Here is an 18,539-nt window from a genome sequence, read left to right as displayed (position 1 = left end):
TAACATCACTTTTACCCATTTACAAAAAGATCCCATTGAGACATTAGCAGCTCGTCCAATGTACCCCTCCCCCCCCCACACACACACACAAGGCACAAGACACCACCACCGCACCACCACCACCACCACATCAAGCATCCCATGTGTCTTATCCCACACCACCCCCCACCCCGCCACAACCCTGACCCCTGATCATGCACTGCTGCACTCATTAACGGTCGACAACCGACACAGGAATCTCTTGCTTTTGCGTTTGTTTGTTTGTTTGTGTGTGTGAGTTTATTTTGGTTTTGGAGATCTATTTTGTACTATTGTTTGTTGGAGAGGAGAGTATGCTTCTAGCATCAGCTGTACGAGGCGGAGTGGAATTCAGAGTACTGTACTGTTACTGTTCAGTAATTAAAACAGAAACAAAACTATGACTGTCTTTGTAACTGTGTGTGTGTGTGTGTGTGTGTGCGCGCGTGTGTGCACTGAGGCTGACCCACATCGATGTGGTTTTTGGAAAGGGTGAACATATACAGCTGTGGGTCAAATGATCAATTAACATTGTCTGGTTTTAGACTGATCAATCTTAATCTTCATCGATCAGAGGGCTGCCCCCTTGCACGGGTGAGGCATAAATGCAATTTCGTTGTGTGCAGTGTGCACTTGTGTGCTGTGGAGTGCTGTGTCACAATGACAATGGGAGTTGGGAGTTTCCCAATGGGCTTTCACTTCAATCTTGTTTCATCAGATACCACAGCAATGTGCTGCTTCTAGTTGGACAGCCCAGTTTGACCCTGTAGACTGCCAAAAACAACAGCTAATATAATGTTAGTGTTGTAGACAAGGCATTGATTTAGTACAAGGGAGTTATTTTCTCTCCCTTTTCTATGCAAGTCTGAGGTGTGGCTCCATGTTGTTTCCTCTTGCGCCACTGGAGAGCGCAAGTGGACGAAGAGGTACATGGTATGTTGAACATTTTCACACATGGGTTGAGACTTCAAGAGATTGTACGATTGTACATATCCTACATATTCACACAATCAGGGCTCTAAATTATCACCAGCCAAAAACTGGCCAAATACTGGTGACATTTCAGTTTGGCTGGTAGAAAATACTAACCTACTAGCCACATTGATACATTATAGTGAGTGTGTGTATTAGAATCTACTAGCTGTTTTGGCTGGTGATGAAAAGGTTAATTTAGAGCCTTGCTCACAATTATCATGACTTCGGTAATACAGCAGGGATTTTTTAAAACTACTGAAACCGTTTGGAAGCATTTATTATAAAGGTGAACAAAACCTACATTTCCTCTAATTCAAAGAGAAAAGAGGTTTTGGCAAAGGCAAAGATTTAATTATTTTGGCGCATGACAGAAAAGACGATGTGAACATCTTTTGTAGGCCCGTATTGCAGGCCTTCAATATGGTGTAACAATGACCGTTCCACCTCCATAAAAGTATTCCTTGAGTGTGGGAATTGGTTGAAGTCTCTTATGTATTTACAGTTTTATTTTGGGTTGCTGCTGCCACCTCTAAGGTTGATAATCTCTTAAAATTATCCTCTTAAGACAAATATCACAGAATGTCTGACAAAATATACCCAATATACCACAGTGTATACAATGCAGTCCAAAGAAAGAAAATAAAGCTCCTTCCAATAACACACAACACTTCAGGCGTTTAAGGTGGTTAAAGCGATCCTGCAACAAAAATTACAACAAAACAACAATAATAAAAAGCACAATTTTCCAATGTACCATGTACTTTATACTTCAAAAAAGCCCATTTATCCCCTGTTGTGTCATATTTCTTTATCACTACTAAAAGTGACTGCACACAATACTTCAACATATTCCACCCACATCACACCTCTACCACTGGTCAGCCTTCTACAGACCCTGGTTCCCATCCATTGCATTTATTGCACTTGATTGAACACTTGTAACTTTGAGACCCTTGATACCTTTGCACATGTGCCTTCTTAAAAATTTACTACTTTAAGCCTGCCAGCAGGTGTCACTAACACCATCAATGCAACACCTCATTCTCCCACTGAGGATATCATCTACCTCCATATACACAATGTGTATGCACAAAATATCCGCCTACAATGCATTGTCACTATTGCAGACAAGGCTTTGTGCACAAAGTAGGCTACCTTGTGTAAGTCTTTTTGCACTTTTGGTTAGGTGACAAACTGCATCATATTACAAAGTATAAGTGTCATACAATTTCTGGAACCGATCAGAAATCCCCAGAGAAAACTTTTAAACAGTTGTAGCCCAAAACACTCAACCTTTTACATTAGAAGGCATGCTCTACCCCAGAATGAAGTTCAGTGAACTATTACTAGAAGGAAGCCTGGCACATTTGGTGAAGGACACATTTAATTTGTTGCCCTATCCATCACTATCAAATTACAAAGCCTCCATTTCTACAAACCCCAACTCCGATGAAGTTGGGACGTTTGGTAAACAGTGAATAAAATCAAAATGCTATCATTTTCAAAACATTCAATCTATTCATTAGATGGAGAATAGTGAAAAGACAACATATTAAGTGTTAAAACCGAGAAAAAATATTGTTTTGGGGGACATATGTACTCATTTCTAATTTGATAAATCCAACACGTCTCAAAAGAGTTGGGACGGGGACAATAAATGGCAGCAAATGTCGAGGAAGACTAAAAATAAAACAAAAGACAACACTTAACAGTTAAATACATTAACCGATGAGATGATTTTATTTAAAAAACAGTGTTAATTCCTATCTTGGACATGATTTCACCAGCTTAAATGGTGGGTGTATTCCTTGTCATGTTTTGCAATGTTTTCCTTTCTGTAGTGCTTACAGTGTGACAGGTCTTGACCAAAAACCCACCATTTTATCACCTGCTGGTCCTTATGATGGAGCCAAACTGTTAAAACATAGTAGAGAATGCAATTTGACCTTACTATGTGGCAGTAATCGAAGATCTCCCTTCAAAATATAATGCATGAGTGGCTTTTCATGCTGTTTAAAACCCATTTATACCATTCAGCACTGTATTTAACTCTACAGATGAGTGAGAACATCTTAACCAATCACTACTGCATCCACATGCCATCATGGAGGCTGACTTTTGAAGCTAGCACTAACACAAGTTGGATGGTCCATTTTCACTGTAGCACAGGATGTGCAATGCTCTATTATTGTCAAAAAGAATGGACTTCTACAACTTCTGCTGACTTCTGTAAGCAAAGGACAGTTTCCCATGTCTTCTGGGTCTATTTCAAGTGAGCTCAGGTGCTTAGGAGAATGTTAAACCCCTGTATCATTTTCATGCATTAAGCATTCTTAATATGGTCAATTTTCAATAGCTCTAGCACTCCAGGAATTAGAGTGAGACTACAGCCAATATATATTTCATGATGTCATGAACCTATACAATGATTTTATTAACAAAAATATGTCTTATATACACTCAATCGTGGTAAATCAAAGGGACTCAGCCTCTCTGTGATGATCTTATACCTGGACACCTATATTGTCCGTCAGTACAATTCATTTTGAAATGTTCTTCTTTGTTGTTTTATCTTATTTGGATGTTTACTAAATTTCACTGATCCCCGTCCCAACTCTTTTGAGACGTGTTGGATTTATCAAATTAGAAATGAGTACATATGTCCCCCAAAACAATATTTTTTCTCGGTTTTAACACTTAATATGTTGTCTTTTCACTATTCTCCATCTAATGAATAGATTGAATGTTTTGAAAATGATAGCATTTTGATTTTATTCACTGTTTACCAAACGTCCCAACTTCATCGGAGTTGGGGTTTGTAAATACCTCTTGTTCAGTACTTTGAACACATGGTCTTGTTAATTACACCGTTGCCCAATGGTTACAGAGGTGGTCTTGGAATTGGGAAGTGGCAGATTAAATCATCTCATTTCATCCATGTTGAAGTCTCCCTCTCTGCTAGGCACCTAACCCCCACACTGCTGTAGGACTGTAACCAACACCTTGAACTTGTCAGTCACTTTGGACAAAATCATCAGCTAAGTGTAATGTCATTTTGTGTTTGAATTGAAGATGAAGGTTGGTGCTAAAGAAAAACTGTGACTCCTCCGAGATGGTTTTCCTTTCCTTCTTTGGCATCTCCATTAGTCTGCAGATGTAGACATGGATGCAGAGGAGCAGATGTAGAATCTGAAACGACGATCCCTATTGGAAAAGAAATACACAAAAACAAATACATCACTGTTTTCATTTACATACTCCTTGTAGTTCCAAATGGACAGCTTGCAACTCTAAGTCACATTTTGTCGATATTAATCAGTGTTGGGGAATATCGCATTAGAAAAGAAATGAATTTATGTAATGCATTACTTTTTTGCTATAACGCAGTAATGTACAGGGGGGAAAGCTGTAATATATACTAGTTACAATGTTAGTAACCTACATTTTACTGTAACCTGGATTTGAATGGTGTTCAGTGTGGTGGGTCGGAAAGAAGCTATTTCTGAACCTGCTGTTTTTTAGTCTACATGCTGCCGAAACAAAGAGTCATGACTCACAAGTTTGATTTACATTGTAAATGGCCAGATCCATATTTAGATATTTTGGCGACAGTGACAAAAGTAATTCATAAATAGTGCAATGCCAATATGCCATACATTTTAAATATAGTAATGTTGAAATTTAAGGGATTGCTTTCAAAAGACAGGAACATGTAATGAGTAATGCATTACACTTTTTGAACTTGCCCAACACTGATAATAACTGTTATCAGATGGAAACTCAGTACAATGTATGTGGTTCTGAAAACAAAAGAAAAATTCTCAATATGCCAAAGAAAATGTAAAGAAATAAATAATAATCAAGCCATTTACTCTCGATAATTGTCATGGTAGGACGAGACTCCGGCAAGATGGTTGTGGAAGGGGACCCGCCACTCAAAGAACTCGTCAAAGCAGTTCACGTAAGGCGTCCACATGCAGTCAGAATAGCTCAAGGTGGCACCTCCGCAGCATCTAAAGTGAAACCTACAGTCAAAGCAGAGACAAGAAGCAGGGGGGAAACAGGGATTTATGAGAAAGCTGGGGAATAGTGAAAAGATGGAATATTAAAAAATGTCACATTTATTTTTTTTTCTGTAAATGTGTTCATTTGAATTATGATGCTGCCTATGTAATTTTTACTTATAATTTGCCTTTTGAGGGGGCCCCAGTTAAACTGTAGCCTATGGGGTGCCAGCCCATCTTAATCCGGCCCTGTACCTATCTACACAGCTCAAGAGTAAGCAGTTACAGTGTTAAAGCCAACATAACCCCCTACCTCTTTCATGGTTTATTATTACCTATTACTTGACTTTCAAAAATACTCTCAGAAATACCCTATCATTGTACTACCGGCGGTCCTCATGGTTGTTATTGTGGAAACTTCCCATTCCAGCGATGGCAAAGTTCTTGGGACAGGTGTAGGTGAAGGCCTCATCAAAGTTGTTGACCCAGTTGGTCTGAATACAGTCAGTGTAGGACGACATCACTGGGGAACAGGTGATGCTGAAACGCCTGTCTCCATGGTGGTCACTATGGTAACTGCAAGCATTTGTCCAGAAGACCGTTAAATACACTATATATTACCAAAAGCATGCACTAATCTGTCTTGATTCACATACCGTCCAATTCATACGTGCTGGGCAATTTTAGGTTTCAATAAAGTAATAAAGCATTAAAAAAGTAAGTTAAAAAAGCATTGAATTAAATTAAACGATTAGTCAACTATGAAAATTCTTACAGACTCGTGTTTATAGTTGATTAGTCACGATTAGTCGATTAATCGTAACAGCCCTACTGCAATCCCATTGCTAACCCATTGGATTTAATAGATAGTCCAACTTCTGCAAACATTATAGCTTCAACTAATGTGGGAAGGCTGTCCACAAGGTTGAGGACTGAGGAGTGTGTTTAAAGGATTTTTTGACCATTCTTCCAAAAGCACATTGGTGAGGACACACACTGATGTTGGTTGAAGAGGCCTGGCTCTCAGTCTCCAAGCATCAGGCATAACGCATCAGGATACCAAAACATTTTTGGACAATGCTCCCAACATTGTGGGAACAGAGCGCACACATGTTCCTCTTCCAACATGACTGTGCACCAGTGCACAAAGCAAGGATATTGAACTCTATGGGTTAGGAAAGGGACTACAGGTAAGGTCATATGTAGCTCGAAGCAGCTAGCAAATACTTTTGGCAATATATGGTGGGCCTATGAGAATGAGAGCAATACACTGAACAGCCAAGCAATTATGGATATAGTCTGTGCAAGCCTCACAACTACCACAGCTAACCACATCTATACAGAAGGCCAAAGATACACTAACAATATATTTCCATTAATGTGTGGACACAGCTTACCTGGAGATACTGGAGAAAGTCTGTCCATAGGGGCAGATGAAGAGCAGATCCCTATCAAAGTCATTGGCAAACCTCTTGGCTCTCTTTCCCTCAGAGCTAGACACATCTGGAGAAATAGATTATTTTGGCAACATTTAATAATAAGATAAACTATTTGGCATTAGTTATATTAACAAATGGTTAGTTACGCATTTATCAAGTCATGTTTTTTTAAAGGCCATCCATGACCCCCTACCCACTCATAGCCCTCTTGCTCTACTCAATACTCTTTTCCTATAGTCCTAAATAATGTTGTGATTGTTGGATCATACCTGTGCTATTAGTGGAGGCTGGCCCATCAAACACCACTTCATACGGACCCTCTGCTCACACAGCACAAAAACACAAATTAAGGTTTCAGCTTACATAAAACAGAGAGATTTTTATGATAGTAATCCTTTAATATGTACACATCATTCCTCTTTAATACACTGAATCAAAATCTCTTATGAACATATCTTCAAATAAAGTAATTTCATACCATAGTAAGGTCTACGGGCCAGTTCTTCAATAATCTGAGAAAGTTTCTCCAAATCCACAGTGCCATTCGTGCTATAGGGAGCCAATGCCTTGGCTGAGGTGGTTGCTGTGTTTAATATAAAAAATATGCAGAGGAGAAATATTATTATGAGCAAAAGGATGAAAAGTTAACCTGACTTTTGCCAGATGAATGGGTTCCGCCTTGCTCTATGAGCATTCATCTGGAGCTGGGCCATAGGCGTAGATCTGGGATGGTGTGGTTGGTTTTATCAAAAATCATTGTACGTGATTGGAGAAACACGTGTCTGACATTTTTAACAAGGTGCTACTTTGACTACTCACAGATTCAAAAACACAGTAAAAAATGCAGACAATGAGTCAATGAGTCAATTACAGAGTAGATGAGTGAGTCCATGCAAGCGGCCATTGTTATCTGAAGCAACTGTCGCGTTTGACATATTTTTCCTTACTCTATTAGGGTAAATTTTTACTAGTTCACATCTCTGAAAATCTTACGATCCTGATTGGTTCTACTGCATTTTGGTTTGGAGCGGACCCTTGGTGAGAATCAGAAACAATCAATGAGATAGAAGACATGACATTTCATTAACACAAAGCTCGTGTAAACTCCTGCACAGACCAGCAAAGTGATGTCATGATTATTGATTCGATGTACATTACTGCAGATAGAGTCAATGCATAGATATGCAATAATGTACAGAGATAGCAGTGACAAAGTGGCCCTTGTCAGAATGGATTACTGTACCTGCCATTGTCATGAGCAGCACAATCAAAAAGAAGATGAAGGTTGTCATGGTGATGAATGTGCTCCCTGAAGATTCTCGACTCAGCCGACGCAGGTAGTGACTTCACTCAGCAACAGAGACACCTGGGAAATCTGTCGTCTCTCCAGTCTGTAGATGGTCTTTTATACACCTGCAACCAGGACACACCTTACTCCAACAGCGACAATTTTCTCTGACAAACTTTGCTGTCTTTGTCAATGGATCCTTTTTTAGATTTGGTTTCTTCTAACTAGCAGTTCAGTTTGCCTTACTTACACGCTTCTTGCTGTGGAGAATAATGTCCTGTGCAGTTTAATCATCTGATTACAGTACTAGCTGCGCCCTCACTGATGACACTGTTACAATGGTGGAAGAAAAAAAATGAAATATGTGAAATTAAAAAATAAAAAAGAAACTCGAGATAACTTCAAAAGCTTGACATAGTGCTGAATTCCTGAATTAACAAACAGGTATTCTGTGAAGTTCTCTCTCTCTCTCTCTCTCTCTCTCTCTCTCTCTCTCTCTCTCTCTCTCTCTCTCTCTCTCTCTCTCTCTCTCTCTCTCTCCTCTCTCTCTCTCTCTCTCCTCTCTCTCTCTCTCTCCCTCTCTCTCTCTCTCTCTGTCTCTCTCTCTCTCTCTCACTCACACACACACACACACACACAATGTGAAACAGACCAGTCAGTAGTGGCTTAGGTTCCACAACAGGAGTGAGATAACAGCAGCACAGGCTTCATGTATCGTCCCGAACAAAAGAATCAAAATATAGAGTAAGCACGCAATGGAAGAACACCCATGTTTTAAAGTTCATATAAGCCATCCACCTGCTCAAGGGACGGTTTATACATATACTGTATCTGCACTGCATGTGTAATATGTACTGTATATATACTGTACTATACATTCCAAAATGAATATTATCAGTTATGAGCACAATAGGTTAAGGTTTTCTACAGGATACGGCATTTTCCATTGAGTGAGATTAACTCAATTGTCCTTTATTCTGAGGTTCCCACGGCCTGTTGTCTATTGGTGAAATTCCCAAGGTACATGTAGGTGAGTGTGTGTGTGTGTGTGTGTGTGTGTGTGTGTGTGTGTGTGTGTGTGTGTGTGTGTGTGTGTGTGTGTGTGTGTGTGTGTGTGTGTGTGTGTGTGTGTGTGTGTGTGTGTGTGTGTGTGTGTGCGCGTGTGTGCATGTGTGTGTGCGCGCGCACGTCTACACTGAGTGGACAAAAAGAAGATTCAAGAACTGTTTTGATGAACACGAAATGTCAGGAGCACTGGGAACTGGGAATAGAGCCTAGCCCAGCCCCTGGCTATCCATTACCTGCAGCCAAAACACCCAGGCAGGCACAGATCTCTGCTAGGGCCTACCGGGCCCAGGCCCAGGGGGCAAAGAGTCAAGGGGGACCTGAAGCCCAAGCCTCTATATTTCCTTTTTAATATTTCGTTAAAATCACAATGTTAAAAACTTAATTTTCAAATTTTCTCTCTGCGGACAAACCCCCAAAAAGCCCAACAGCATAGACGCTCATATCTGGCCTGAAACCCTGAATCGTTTTGTAAACTAGCAATACCCGTTGAGGGGAGGGAGGGGGCTTTCTTCTTGTCTGGACCAGGGGCCTGTGGAATCATAAGCCATCCCTGCACTCAGGCCCCTTTCATTTCTATTTAAAAGGTGGGGGTTGGACCAGGGACCCTGATTATCTCTAACATGTTTATGCTCCAGAGGATAATGCCATCATACAATACATGCATGGACTTCCTTTTAAGTCAGTAGTTACTTATACATGTTCCTGACATGTTTCCCAGTAACAATGCTGGCTTCTATGTGGTGTAATTGCAGAAGTCTTGTCACATCTCAGAGGCCGGTCAAATAACTATTTGTGTAGTTGAAGAACTTCATTGGAAAACTAGACTGCCTGTGCAGTCGCCTTCGACTGCTTAAGGTATATCCCCGAAACGTGACGCTTCCAGTCCCCCATCATTCCTACCACTCCCGTCCACCATTTCGTAAACGTATATGATACATACAGACGTGACATGACGTGCATAGGCTTAAAACCAAACGACTATTGTGAAAATGAAGCAAAAAATGGGGCAAATAGTAATACTGTTTTAATGGTTCAGTGGATATACCACATTGTAATGTGTAATAACCAGTGTAACAATATTTAATACAATGTAATACCAGTGTAACACCGCCATTTTTTTTACTTACATCATGTGTTTGTGCGTAAGTGGTATTACATGGTATTGCATACTGTTACACTCGTTATTACACTGTACCTGATATTGCATATTGTTACACTGGTATTACACTAGTATTACATGGTATTAAATATTGTTACATTGGTTATTACACTGTACCTAATATGGTATATTCACTGAAATGGTGAACCATTAAAATAAGGTGTTACCGGGCAAATCAATCCACCCAGTCAGAAGTTATGGGCCAAATGAAAATTCCGCCATTTTGAAAGTGTTGTCTTCCAAACTCGAATCAGTTCATGAACCTACCCTAGAGCATTCACACACAAAATCTGGGACAAATCCATCCACCCGGTCAGTAGTTATGGGCCAAACAATAATTCGGCCATCTTGAATTCAGCCATCTTGAAAGTGTTGACCTCCAAACTCGAATCAGTTCATGAACCTACCCTAGAGCATTCACACACCAAATCTGGGACAAATCCATCCACCCGGTCAGAAGTTATGGACCAAACAATAATTCGGCCATCTTGAATTCAGCCATCTTGAAAGTGTTGACCTCCAAACTCGAATCAGTTTATGAACCTACCCTAGAGCATTCACACACCAAATCTGGGACAAATCCATCCACCCGGTCAGAAGTTATGGACCAAACAAAAATTCGGCCTTCTTGAATTCAGCCATCTTGAAAGTGTTGACCTCCCAACTCGAAGCAGTTCATGAACCTACCCTAGAGCATTCACACACCAAATCTGGGACAAATCCATCCACCCGGTCAGAAGTTATGGACCAAACAAAAATTCGGCCATCTTGAATTCAGCCATCTTGAAAGTGTTGACCTCCAAACTCGAATCAGTTCATGAACCTGCCCTAGAGCATTCACCCAAAAAATCTGGGACAAATCCAAAGATCCGTTCAAAAGTTATCGCGTTAACACGAAAGACCTTACGCGGCGGCGGCGCACGCAAAACCATTACATCCCCGACGCTCCGCGTTTCGGGGATATAATGACTTGTATCCATCTTGGAACATTTGGGGAAATTTACATTTTTGTATTCGGCATTGCATTGCAATGCAAAATGCATTTTTATACAGGTTTTAAAAGTATGTTCTCAAAATATGTGAATGGTAAGAATTCATACATACTACATGAAAGGACGTCTGACCAGACATTTCCAATAATAAAATGCAAAAGTCAAAAAATTGTGTTTTAGTCATTTTGCAACTGATAAGAATTTACACACGCAGTAGATGAAAGGACGTCTGAACAGTCATTTCCAATATTAAAATGCATATGGTGTTTAAGTCACTGCAACGGAAACTCTTCAACTATAGAGCGTTCCAATTCTACTATCAATACAAGATCCTACTTTTAATTATCTTGTTATTTGAGTGTTATGGTGTGTGTTTTTTCTTTCGGCCAGGCAGTGTATGCATTAGAGTACCAGCGTGACCAAGAGATGTGATGGGATATGCCACAATTAAAGCAACACTTCACCATTTCTGGAAATAAGCTCATTGTTCACGTCTCTTTCAGTTAAATATTTGAGTTTGACCTACCTTTCAGCTTTTCTCTTAGTGTGGTGATCCTACGTACAATAAAATACAAAGCAATAATACAAATTGTAATACACTTTAATGAAGATAAATGACCTGCTATTTGACACATTCATTTGATACATGTTTGGCAAGTTCACTCATACTCTGAATGAAAACAAATTATACACAACCTTACTTAAAATTGTACATTACTTTACATCTGTACACGCTCAAAATCTCAATCACACACCCACACCCACACCCACACACACACACAAACACACACACACACACACACACACACACACACCCACACCCACACCCACACACACACACAAACACACACACACACACACACACAGTTAATCTACCACACTGTCACAGATGTGTTGCACCACTCTGTTGAACTCGGCAGGCTGATCGGCGTAGACATGATGCGATGCTTCTTTGACCACCTGCATCATGAGAAGAGGATGGAGAACACAGTAAACAAGAAACACTTTATTGATAATATATTTATAATGTTTTCTTTTTTCCCTTTGTTGCTTAGGTGTGTGTGTGTGTGTGCATGCGCGCATGCGCTCATGTGTGTGTGTGTGTGCGTGCATGCACGTTTGAGTGCAATGTGTCTTTGTATAAGTTGTACTATAAGGCTGTGTGACTTACCACAATGTGTTTGTTTTCATTTTTCAGTATTTGACTTACCACCGTGTGTGTGTAGCTGGAGGGTCTCTGTTTAGCAACCTCGTTTCCTGTTGCGCTGTCCATCCACGAGCGTGCCCCAAACACCAGCGTGACAGGTAGGCCAGGGGGCAGCAGGTGGACCCGCTCCAGCATGGGACGCTTGGCCCAGATCAGGGAGTCTGACATCACCCTGAAAGCCTCCTCTCCACTGCGGAAGACATCACACTCAGATCTCTTTTTACAATACATTACAAATCACTACATTCTCAAACGAAGTGTACAAATACTTCAGACCAATAGGGAAAAATGTGCTTTGAGAATGTTCCAAGTTCAGAATAGCTACGGAGTATACATTTGGAATAACTTGGGCTCTGTGCATTGCAGTGGAATATGTGCTGTGAAGGTCTACAATCAAATTGACTCAACACCACCATTCAGCTTGACGAAACACAGTACCACACAGCCAGGTTTTGTATCGAAAAGATGCATTACACAAGGGGCACATGCAGACGAAATGAGCGAAGCAAAGAGAGGTGAAGAAAATTCAGTGTTCCTTTCTGACAGCTCAACCGTCAACAGGTCATCGGAGTGAATCAAATGGAATGAAACATTAAATGTTTTGTTTAAATAAAATAAATTAACATAACATACATTTTATGTTGTTGATTTGATTGGCTGGCGCAGGCAAAATTCGCTCCTCATTCATTTAATATTCCTCTTTTACATAATATTAAACTTAGTCTCCGGGTTGCTTTGCTCCTGTTCACTTGCCTTCGCATCCCTCAAAGGAATGAATGGCGAAGTTCACTTCGCTTGGCCAAATTTACATGCATGTGTCACTGGCGTAAGTCTTTGGCCTATCTTGGACAATTCAAGGCTGAGCATTTTTCAGAAGAATTACTGCATGTCTTTGGCCTACCTTGGCTTCTGTGCGTTGCAGTGATATATGTACTGTGTCATGGTCTCATCATCAAATAGGTCTTCAAACTTTCTCTGAATGTCAGGCCTGAACCTGTGGATCAGCTTTGGACCTGATGTGAGAGTCAGTCAAGCACAGAATTCAAACATGATGAGTACAGGTGCAAAAACCATTGCATAAAGCCATTGCAAAAATCTGTTAAACATAATAATAATTATAATTAAATAGTATTTTACCCAAGTAATCTCAATCAAAAAGCTACTTCAATGTTGTTATCAACAACAATTCAGTGATTTTAAGTTTACTAGATCCTCTATATATTATTATATATATTACCCCATACCATCTAGTATAGGGTTACATACCCCAGGGACCAGCAACGCGCATCACAGCCAGTGGGTTAAAGCGGGCGGCCACAGAGACGAGGGACTCTACCCAGTACGGGCATCCTGCCCTGGTCGCGGGTGAGATTCCATCCTCGGGCATCTGCTCGAAGCCCCAGGGGTCCACCAAGATCAGGTGCTTCACCCTGGATGGTAAAGGTGGCACTGTTACACTGTCACCAGAAGCATGAGTTTAAGCCTTAACCCCTTAGTGCAGAGCCTATGATATAACCTTATAGTCACCAAATTTGTAATGGCTATGTCTTGCACGTAAGTTCTCTCAGTAATGTCATAGCAATGTTGTCATGATGTCATGATGAGTATATTCAGCGAATAGACCCGTTCAGAGTCGACGTGCTCATGAATGCGTGCGCATCGTCGACTCAACCACACCAGAGATATTGGAAGGATATTACGAGAGACTCCACTTTTCTGGGTGGTACGACTCCATTCAGACATACGGCTCTGCATTTAGAAAGAACGGGCTGCTGCACTCAGAGCCGTATCTCAACAGCGGCCACTAGGAGAACTGCAGGCATGGGTAAAATCGGGAGTGGTGATTCTGTATTTAATACTGGGTGACAGTGCAGACACTAAAGAGAGAAAAACTGCCGTTCTGAAGCGTGTACGTTGATAAAAAAGAGAGATTCCGAAAAGTACACTTGTTATGCTATTTTGAGAGGGAAGAGGCTGTTCCAGAAGCATATGAGATGTTTGTTGTTACAAGACCTTAAACTACTGACTGGACTGATGACATCGCCAGGAATACCCGTGTCCGTGGTGCCCACTGCATATCTGAGGTTAGCGCGAGCATCCGTTATCTTATTTCGGAAAAAACACCTGTCGAGTCTCTGTACAAGTGAACGGAGCATGGACGATTTTGAGGCAGCGGTACGTACGCAGCCAAATTACATCATACCGGTTTACAAACTCTAAAGAGGTCTATAGTGAATAGGCCCACCAGCGACCCCATCTGCTCAAAGAGGCTACAGGCGAACCAAGCAACTTTGAGCACCCCCTAGTGTCATAAAAGTACTTCTTGTCCTTCCCTGTCATGTTGTGAATGCTTTCGAACCCAGCTGATCAGAGTGTCTGTAGATACAAACATGATCATGTCTATATACTGAGGTATAAAGGTTTATTTTTGTAAGGCATTACATAGCTTTAAGGAGCTTCGCCCTGGATGGGTGGCAAATCAATTGGGGAAAATAGGACTTCTACCCATGCCATGGAATGCATTAGCCAAAATGTCCCTGTCAGACTGGTGGCAGTGCTACATGCTTAAGGAGGTGATCAACCAGCAATTAGTCAGAGTTGGGATTAAAAAAGATTTATCGATGTACTGTAAGGAAAAAAATATAAAGGTGGATATTGAACTCTTTTATAATAACAGGTCTCCTCTTGTATCTGATTTCACTACTTATGTAGAAAACAGTAGCAAGCTAAACATTGCTGAGCAGAGAGTTTTTAATCTGTCATTTCATAAACAAGCAAAAAAAATCTACTCTCACCTCTTTGGGTGCTGAATGGCATAAGATGTTGCCAGGTAACCACCCAGACTGTGGCCCAATAGTATCATGCTCTCCAGGCCCAAGGCCTGCCTCCAGTGCTCTATGGAGTCGACGGACAGCTGCTCAGCCTGTGAGGGGTCAGAGGGGAATCGAGGGCGGGAGCTGCGACCAAAGCCCAGCACATCAAAGGCCAGCACAGGACGGGAGCGGCACAGCGGGTCCAGATTACGTATCCACAAGCCCACTCCGCCACATAGCCCATGCACCAACACCAAAGGCGTCTGAGACCCTGAGTGGAGAACAACCCAAGTAATATTCATCATCATCGTCGTCGTCGTCGTCGTCGTCATCATCATCATCATCATCAGATCATGTCATCAGGAAAACAAAGTATAGTCATAGTAGTAGTAGAATAAAAATATAAACAGTAGTAGTAGTAGCTGTAATAGAATAGACATTTAAACATTAGTAGTAATAGTAGGCTGCTACTACTGGTAGTAGTAGAAGACTTAGCAGTAGGACAGACATTAGAATAGACAAAAAGAATAGTGTCTTCACCTGGTGTGGAAGGTCCTTGGGCAGTCTTCTGAGTGACGGAGACGGTCCAGATTTTAGCCTGCGTAGGCAGAGACACGAAGCGGGCCCACAGGTCATTCTGCACACCTGCACGTGTAAAAAAGGATCACAACCAATGAGCAAAGGGCGCCCCCCTTCAGCCCCTAGTGGAATTTACCTGGTTGTGTCTATGGTAGTCTCTGAAAAGTGTCATTCACTAAACTAGATCACTACATATCTGTGCATCCATCCATCGATCTACTCACAGTCAAGGATCTTGGTCTCTGCATCCTTCAGCTGGTGAACTGACGTTGGACGCCATGAGGGCCACCAGGCCCAGCTAGACTCAGACCTGGGGAAGAGAGCACGCATGCGCGCATGCACATACACACACACACACACACACACACACACACACACACACTTTAATTGTAGAGCAAGGGAACCCACAGCACAGCCACACCGTGCACCGCACACACACACACACACACACACACACACACACACACACACACACACACACACACACACACACTTAAATAATAAAATATAAACATTTAAAAACATGATATAATATAATTCAGACTATACAAAGCCACTTAAATCACTGTAGATCTTATGGGGCAGGAATCCTGGGTAGTAGGTCGCCATGGTCAGTAAATGCTGAATAGAACTAACGAACAGCCCTGCAGCACAGAGACGCTGTCGTGCCGAAAAGCGAGTGCCTGCCAGAATCTGAGTGCCCTCATTGAAACCAATGACAATTTTTTGAGAGACAATTATACACATTTTAGCAGAATGAATTACATAATTTATTAACTAAAAATATGCTTATGAAACATTACTCGTCCTCCACTTAATATGAGCTATTTGAATGAAACTGTAACATTTGTTATGACAATTCTTCGATTCTTTTATGGAAATAATACCGAAATTGTAACCAGTTCTTTGTAATACTTCCAGAAGGAATGCAGATGCTTTATTGATAGGCTTTCCATCTTAAATTGTGTCAGATTTATCTGCAAAAATGGGTAAAAAATATCAAAAAAATTGGTCATTGGTTTCAATGAGGGCACTTAGATTCTGGCAGGCACTCGCTTTTCGGCACGACAGCACGACAACCCCAAGCCCCATCGCGTGTTTCGCAATCTCCTCTTGTTGTTGCCTATTTGTACAGCGAGTTTTGAAAACGAATACGGTAGCTCATGTCATGCAATGAAAAACTTACTTGGACTCCGACTCGTCCTGCATATTTACTCCCTGACATACAAACAATGAGACGACAGAAGGACAAGCTAAGCTTTGACGAGGGGTTTCATGTTATGATCTGTCAAAGGCATGTTTTGTAACACTGGCGCGACAGAATCAGCTGATTACAAGAATTGCCATGTTTTTCCAGGAAAATACACCAGCGGGTTAATTGCAAGAAAACACAGCAACAATTTAACCATAAATAAAGTAAATCCTGAATTTCTCTTCAACTGTTCAGTCTCGTGCGATTTTTAACTATTTTCCTAAGAGGGAAACTGTCGTGACTGGACCGTTTAAGACAGTCACCTGTCTCCTACCCGGGAGACTTTTTGTGTTGCACAATGATACGTCATATCAGAGCGTCTGCTGTATTTTTTCTTTTGGACAGACGTGTCCCTGTGTGTAATTAAATATGTCTAACTCAGTAATATCCGTGATTTCTCGTTTTCTGAGCGAGTATGCGAGTAGCACCTCGACCAAACTAAAGGTTGTTGATGCATACCTGCTTTACATTCTGCTAACCGGGGCATTGCAGTTTCTGTATATCTTGCTGGTCGGCACTTTCCCATTCAATAGCTTTCTCTCCGGCTTCATATCGTGCGTTGGATCGTTCATTCTCGCAGGTGAAGGTCTTTCATTGTCTTGTGTAGTTCGTCCAGTTAGGTTCGCAGTGTGAAACTGAACGATATTTATAATGTTGTGATTGTATTGTAATGAGACTGAGAATTAGGGTTAGCTGTTTGTTAGCCGTCTTTGGTAGCCGACGGCAAGACAGTATGCTTCATATTTTTGTTTTGCATAGAGGCCTACTATCTCTGCCTCTAATACTATCCCATTATGACAAGTATTAGTTCAATGCTCTGTGACACCTGTCGTGCCGAAAAGTGAGTGCCTGCCAGAACACGAGTGCCCTCATTGAAACCAATGACATTTTTTGAGAGAAAATTATACACATTTTTGCAGAATGAATTACATAATTTATGAACTAAAATATGCTTATGAAACATTACTCGTCCTCCACTTAATATGAGCTATTTCAATGAAACTGTAACATTTGTTATGACAATTCTTCAATTCTTTTATGGAAATAATACTGAAATTGTAACCAGTTCTTTGTTATACTTCCAGAAGGAATGTAGATTCTTTATTGATAGGCTTTCTATCTTAAATTGTGTCGGATTTATCTGCAAAAATGGGTAACAAATGTCTGAAAAATTGGTCATTGGTTTCCATTGGTTTCAATGAGGGCACTCGTATTCTGGCAGGCACTCACTTTTCGGCACGACAGCNCCATACGTTTTCGCCACGACCCTTTGTGGAAAGCATTTTGCTACACAACTGTGGCAGATGTCGTGGCAAGATGGACAGAAAGTGAAACGTTTCGATTTGTATCATTCCCTAAGAAACATTTTCTGGGCCGACAGGATTAATGGAACTGTGTGCGGAAGTAAATGTTCGAAAGAGACGATATGACTTGGGAAATGACCTAGGCAGCATTAGAACGTGGGTCCCCATGCGAGGTTGCCCAGGGCAGTGTCAGTAGGCCTACTCTTCTCAATAATATTAAACTAACTTCTACAACTTATTTCACCCCAAAGTCTCTGCAGTGACTCAAGAACCAAACACCACATTTTATGTAAATGTTAATGATATTATATTATACTTACAATACTAAATATTGTAATATTTCACAATGTTGTTGTAACCCATCATTTGGAAAGAGTCCGAAAAGAGCTTCCAAACAACGTCAAAACCATTTCTATGTTACCTAATTTGTTTATGAGAGGC

At 41.0% G+C, this 18,539-nt stretch overlaps 2 protein-coding genes across 2 annotated transcripts; both read right to left on the bottom strand.

Annotated features, from left to right (window-relative positions):
- Window positions 1-4,097: 4,097 nt before the first annotated feature.
- Window positions 4,098-7,728, bottom strand: LOC134451586 (hemagglutinin/amebocyte aggregation factor-like). Its single transcript, XM_063202092.1, has 7 exons — window positions 7,680-7,728; window positions 6,915-7,019; window positions 6,706-6,756; window positions 6,395-6,500; window positions 5,385-5,573; window positions 4,866-5,018; window positions 4,098-4,197 (listed from the first exon to the last, which is right to left on the bottom strand). The coding sequence occupies exons 1-7, from the start codon at window positions 7,726-7,728 to the stop codon at window positions 4,137-4,139; spliced, it is 714 nt and encodes a 237-aa protein (XP_063058162.1). The 3' UTR covers window positions 4,098-4,136.
- Window positions 7,729-11,526: 3,798 nt separating this feature from the next.
- Window positions 11,527-17,063, bottom strand: LOC134450449 ((Lyso)-N-acylphosphatidylethanolamine lipase-like). Its single transcript, XM_063200291.1, has 8 exons — window positions 16,729-17,063; window positions 15,767-15,852; window positions 15,504-15,608; window positions 14,946-15,234; window positions 13,417-13,580; window positions 13,052-13,163; window positions 12,154-12,340; window positions 11,527-11,903 (listed from the first exon to the last, which is right to left on the bottom strand). The coding sequence occupies exons 1-8, from the start codon at window positions 16,749-16,751 to the stop codon at window positions 11,811-11,813; spliced, it is 1,059 nt and encodes a 352-aa protein (XP_063056361.1). The 5' UTR covers window positions 16,752-17,063; the 3' UTR covers window positions 11,527-11,810.
- Window positions 17,064-18,539: the final 1,476 nt, after the last annotated feature.

This window comes from Engraulis encrasicolus, chromosome 6, assembly GCF_034702125.1.
Source record: "Engraulis encrasicolus isolate BLACKSEA-1 chromosome 6, IST_EnEncr_1.0, whole genome shotgun sequence".
NCBI classification, from domain to species: domain Eukaryota; kingdom Metazoa; phylum Chordata; class Actinopteri; order Clupeiformes; family Engraulidae; genus Engraulis; species Engraulis encrasicolus.
Note: the sequence above shows the minus strand (reverse complement) of the source record. Positions and strands in the feature narration are given on the sequence as shown.

What these genes read in the sequence shown, in the direction of transcription:
- LOC134451586 (XM_063202092.1), bottom strand. Translation starts at nt 7,728, where the DNA reads ATGACAACCTTCATCTTCTTTTTGATTGTGCTGCTCATGACAATGGCA. An exon ending in AGCCTCCACTAATAGCACAG is followed by an intron (nt 6,501 to 6,705) that starts GTATGATCCAAC and finishes CTATTTCTCCAG; the next exon opens with ATGTGTCTAGCTCTGAGGGA. An exon ending in AACAACCATGAGGACCGCCG is followed by an intron (nt 5,019 to 5,384) that starts GTAGTACAATGA and finishes CTTTGACTGTAG; the next exon opens with GTTTCACTTTAGATGCTGCG.
- LOC134450449 (XM_063200291.1), bottom strand. Translation starts at nt 16,751, where the DNA reads ATGCAGGACGAGTCGGAGTCCAA. An exon ending in CCAAGGACCTTCCACACCAG is followed by an intron (nt 15,235 to 15,503) that starts GTGAAGACACTA and finishes TTCTCCACTCAG; the next exon opens with GGTCTCAGACGCCTTTGGTG. An exon ending in GCGCGTTGCTGGTCCCTGGG is followed by an intron (nt 13,164 to 13,416) that starts GTATGTAACCCT and finishes CTCTCACATCAG; the next exon opens with GTCCAAAGCTGATCCACAGG.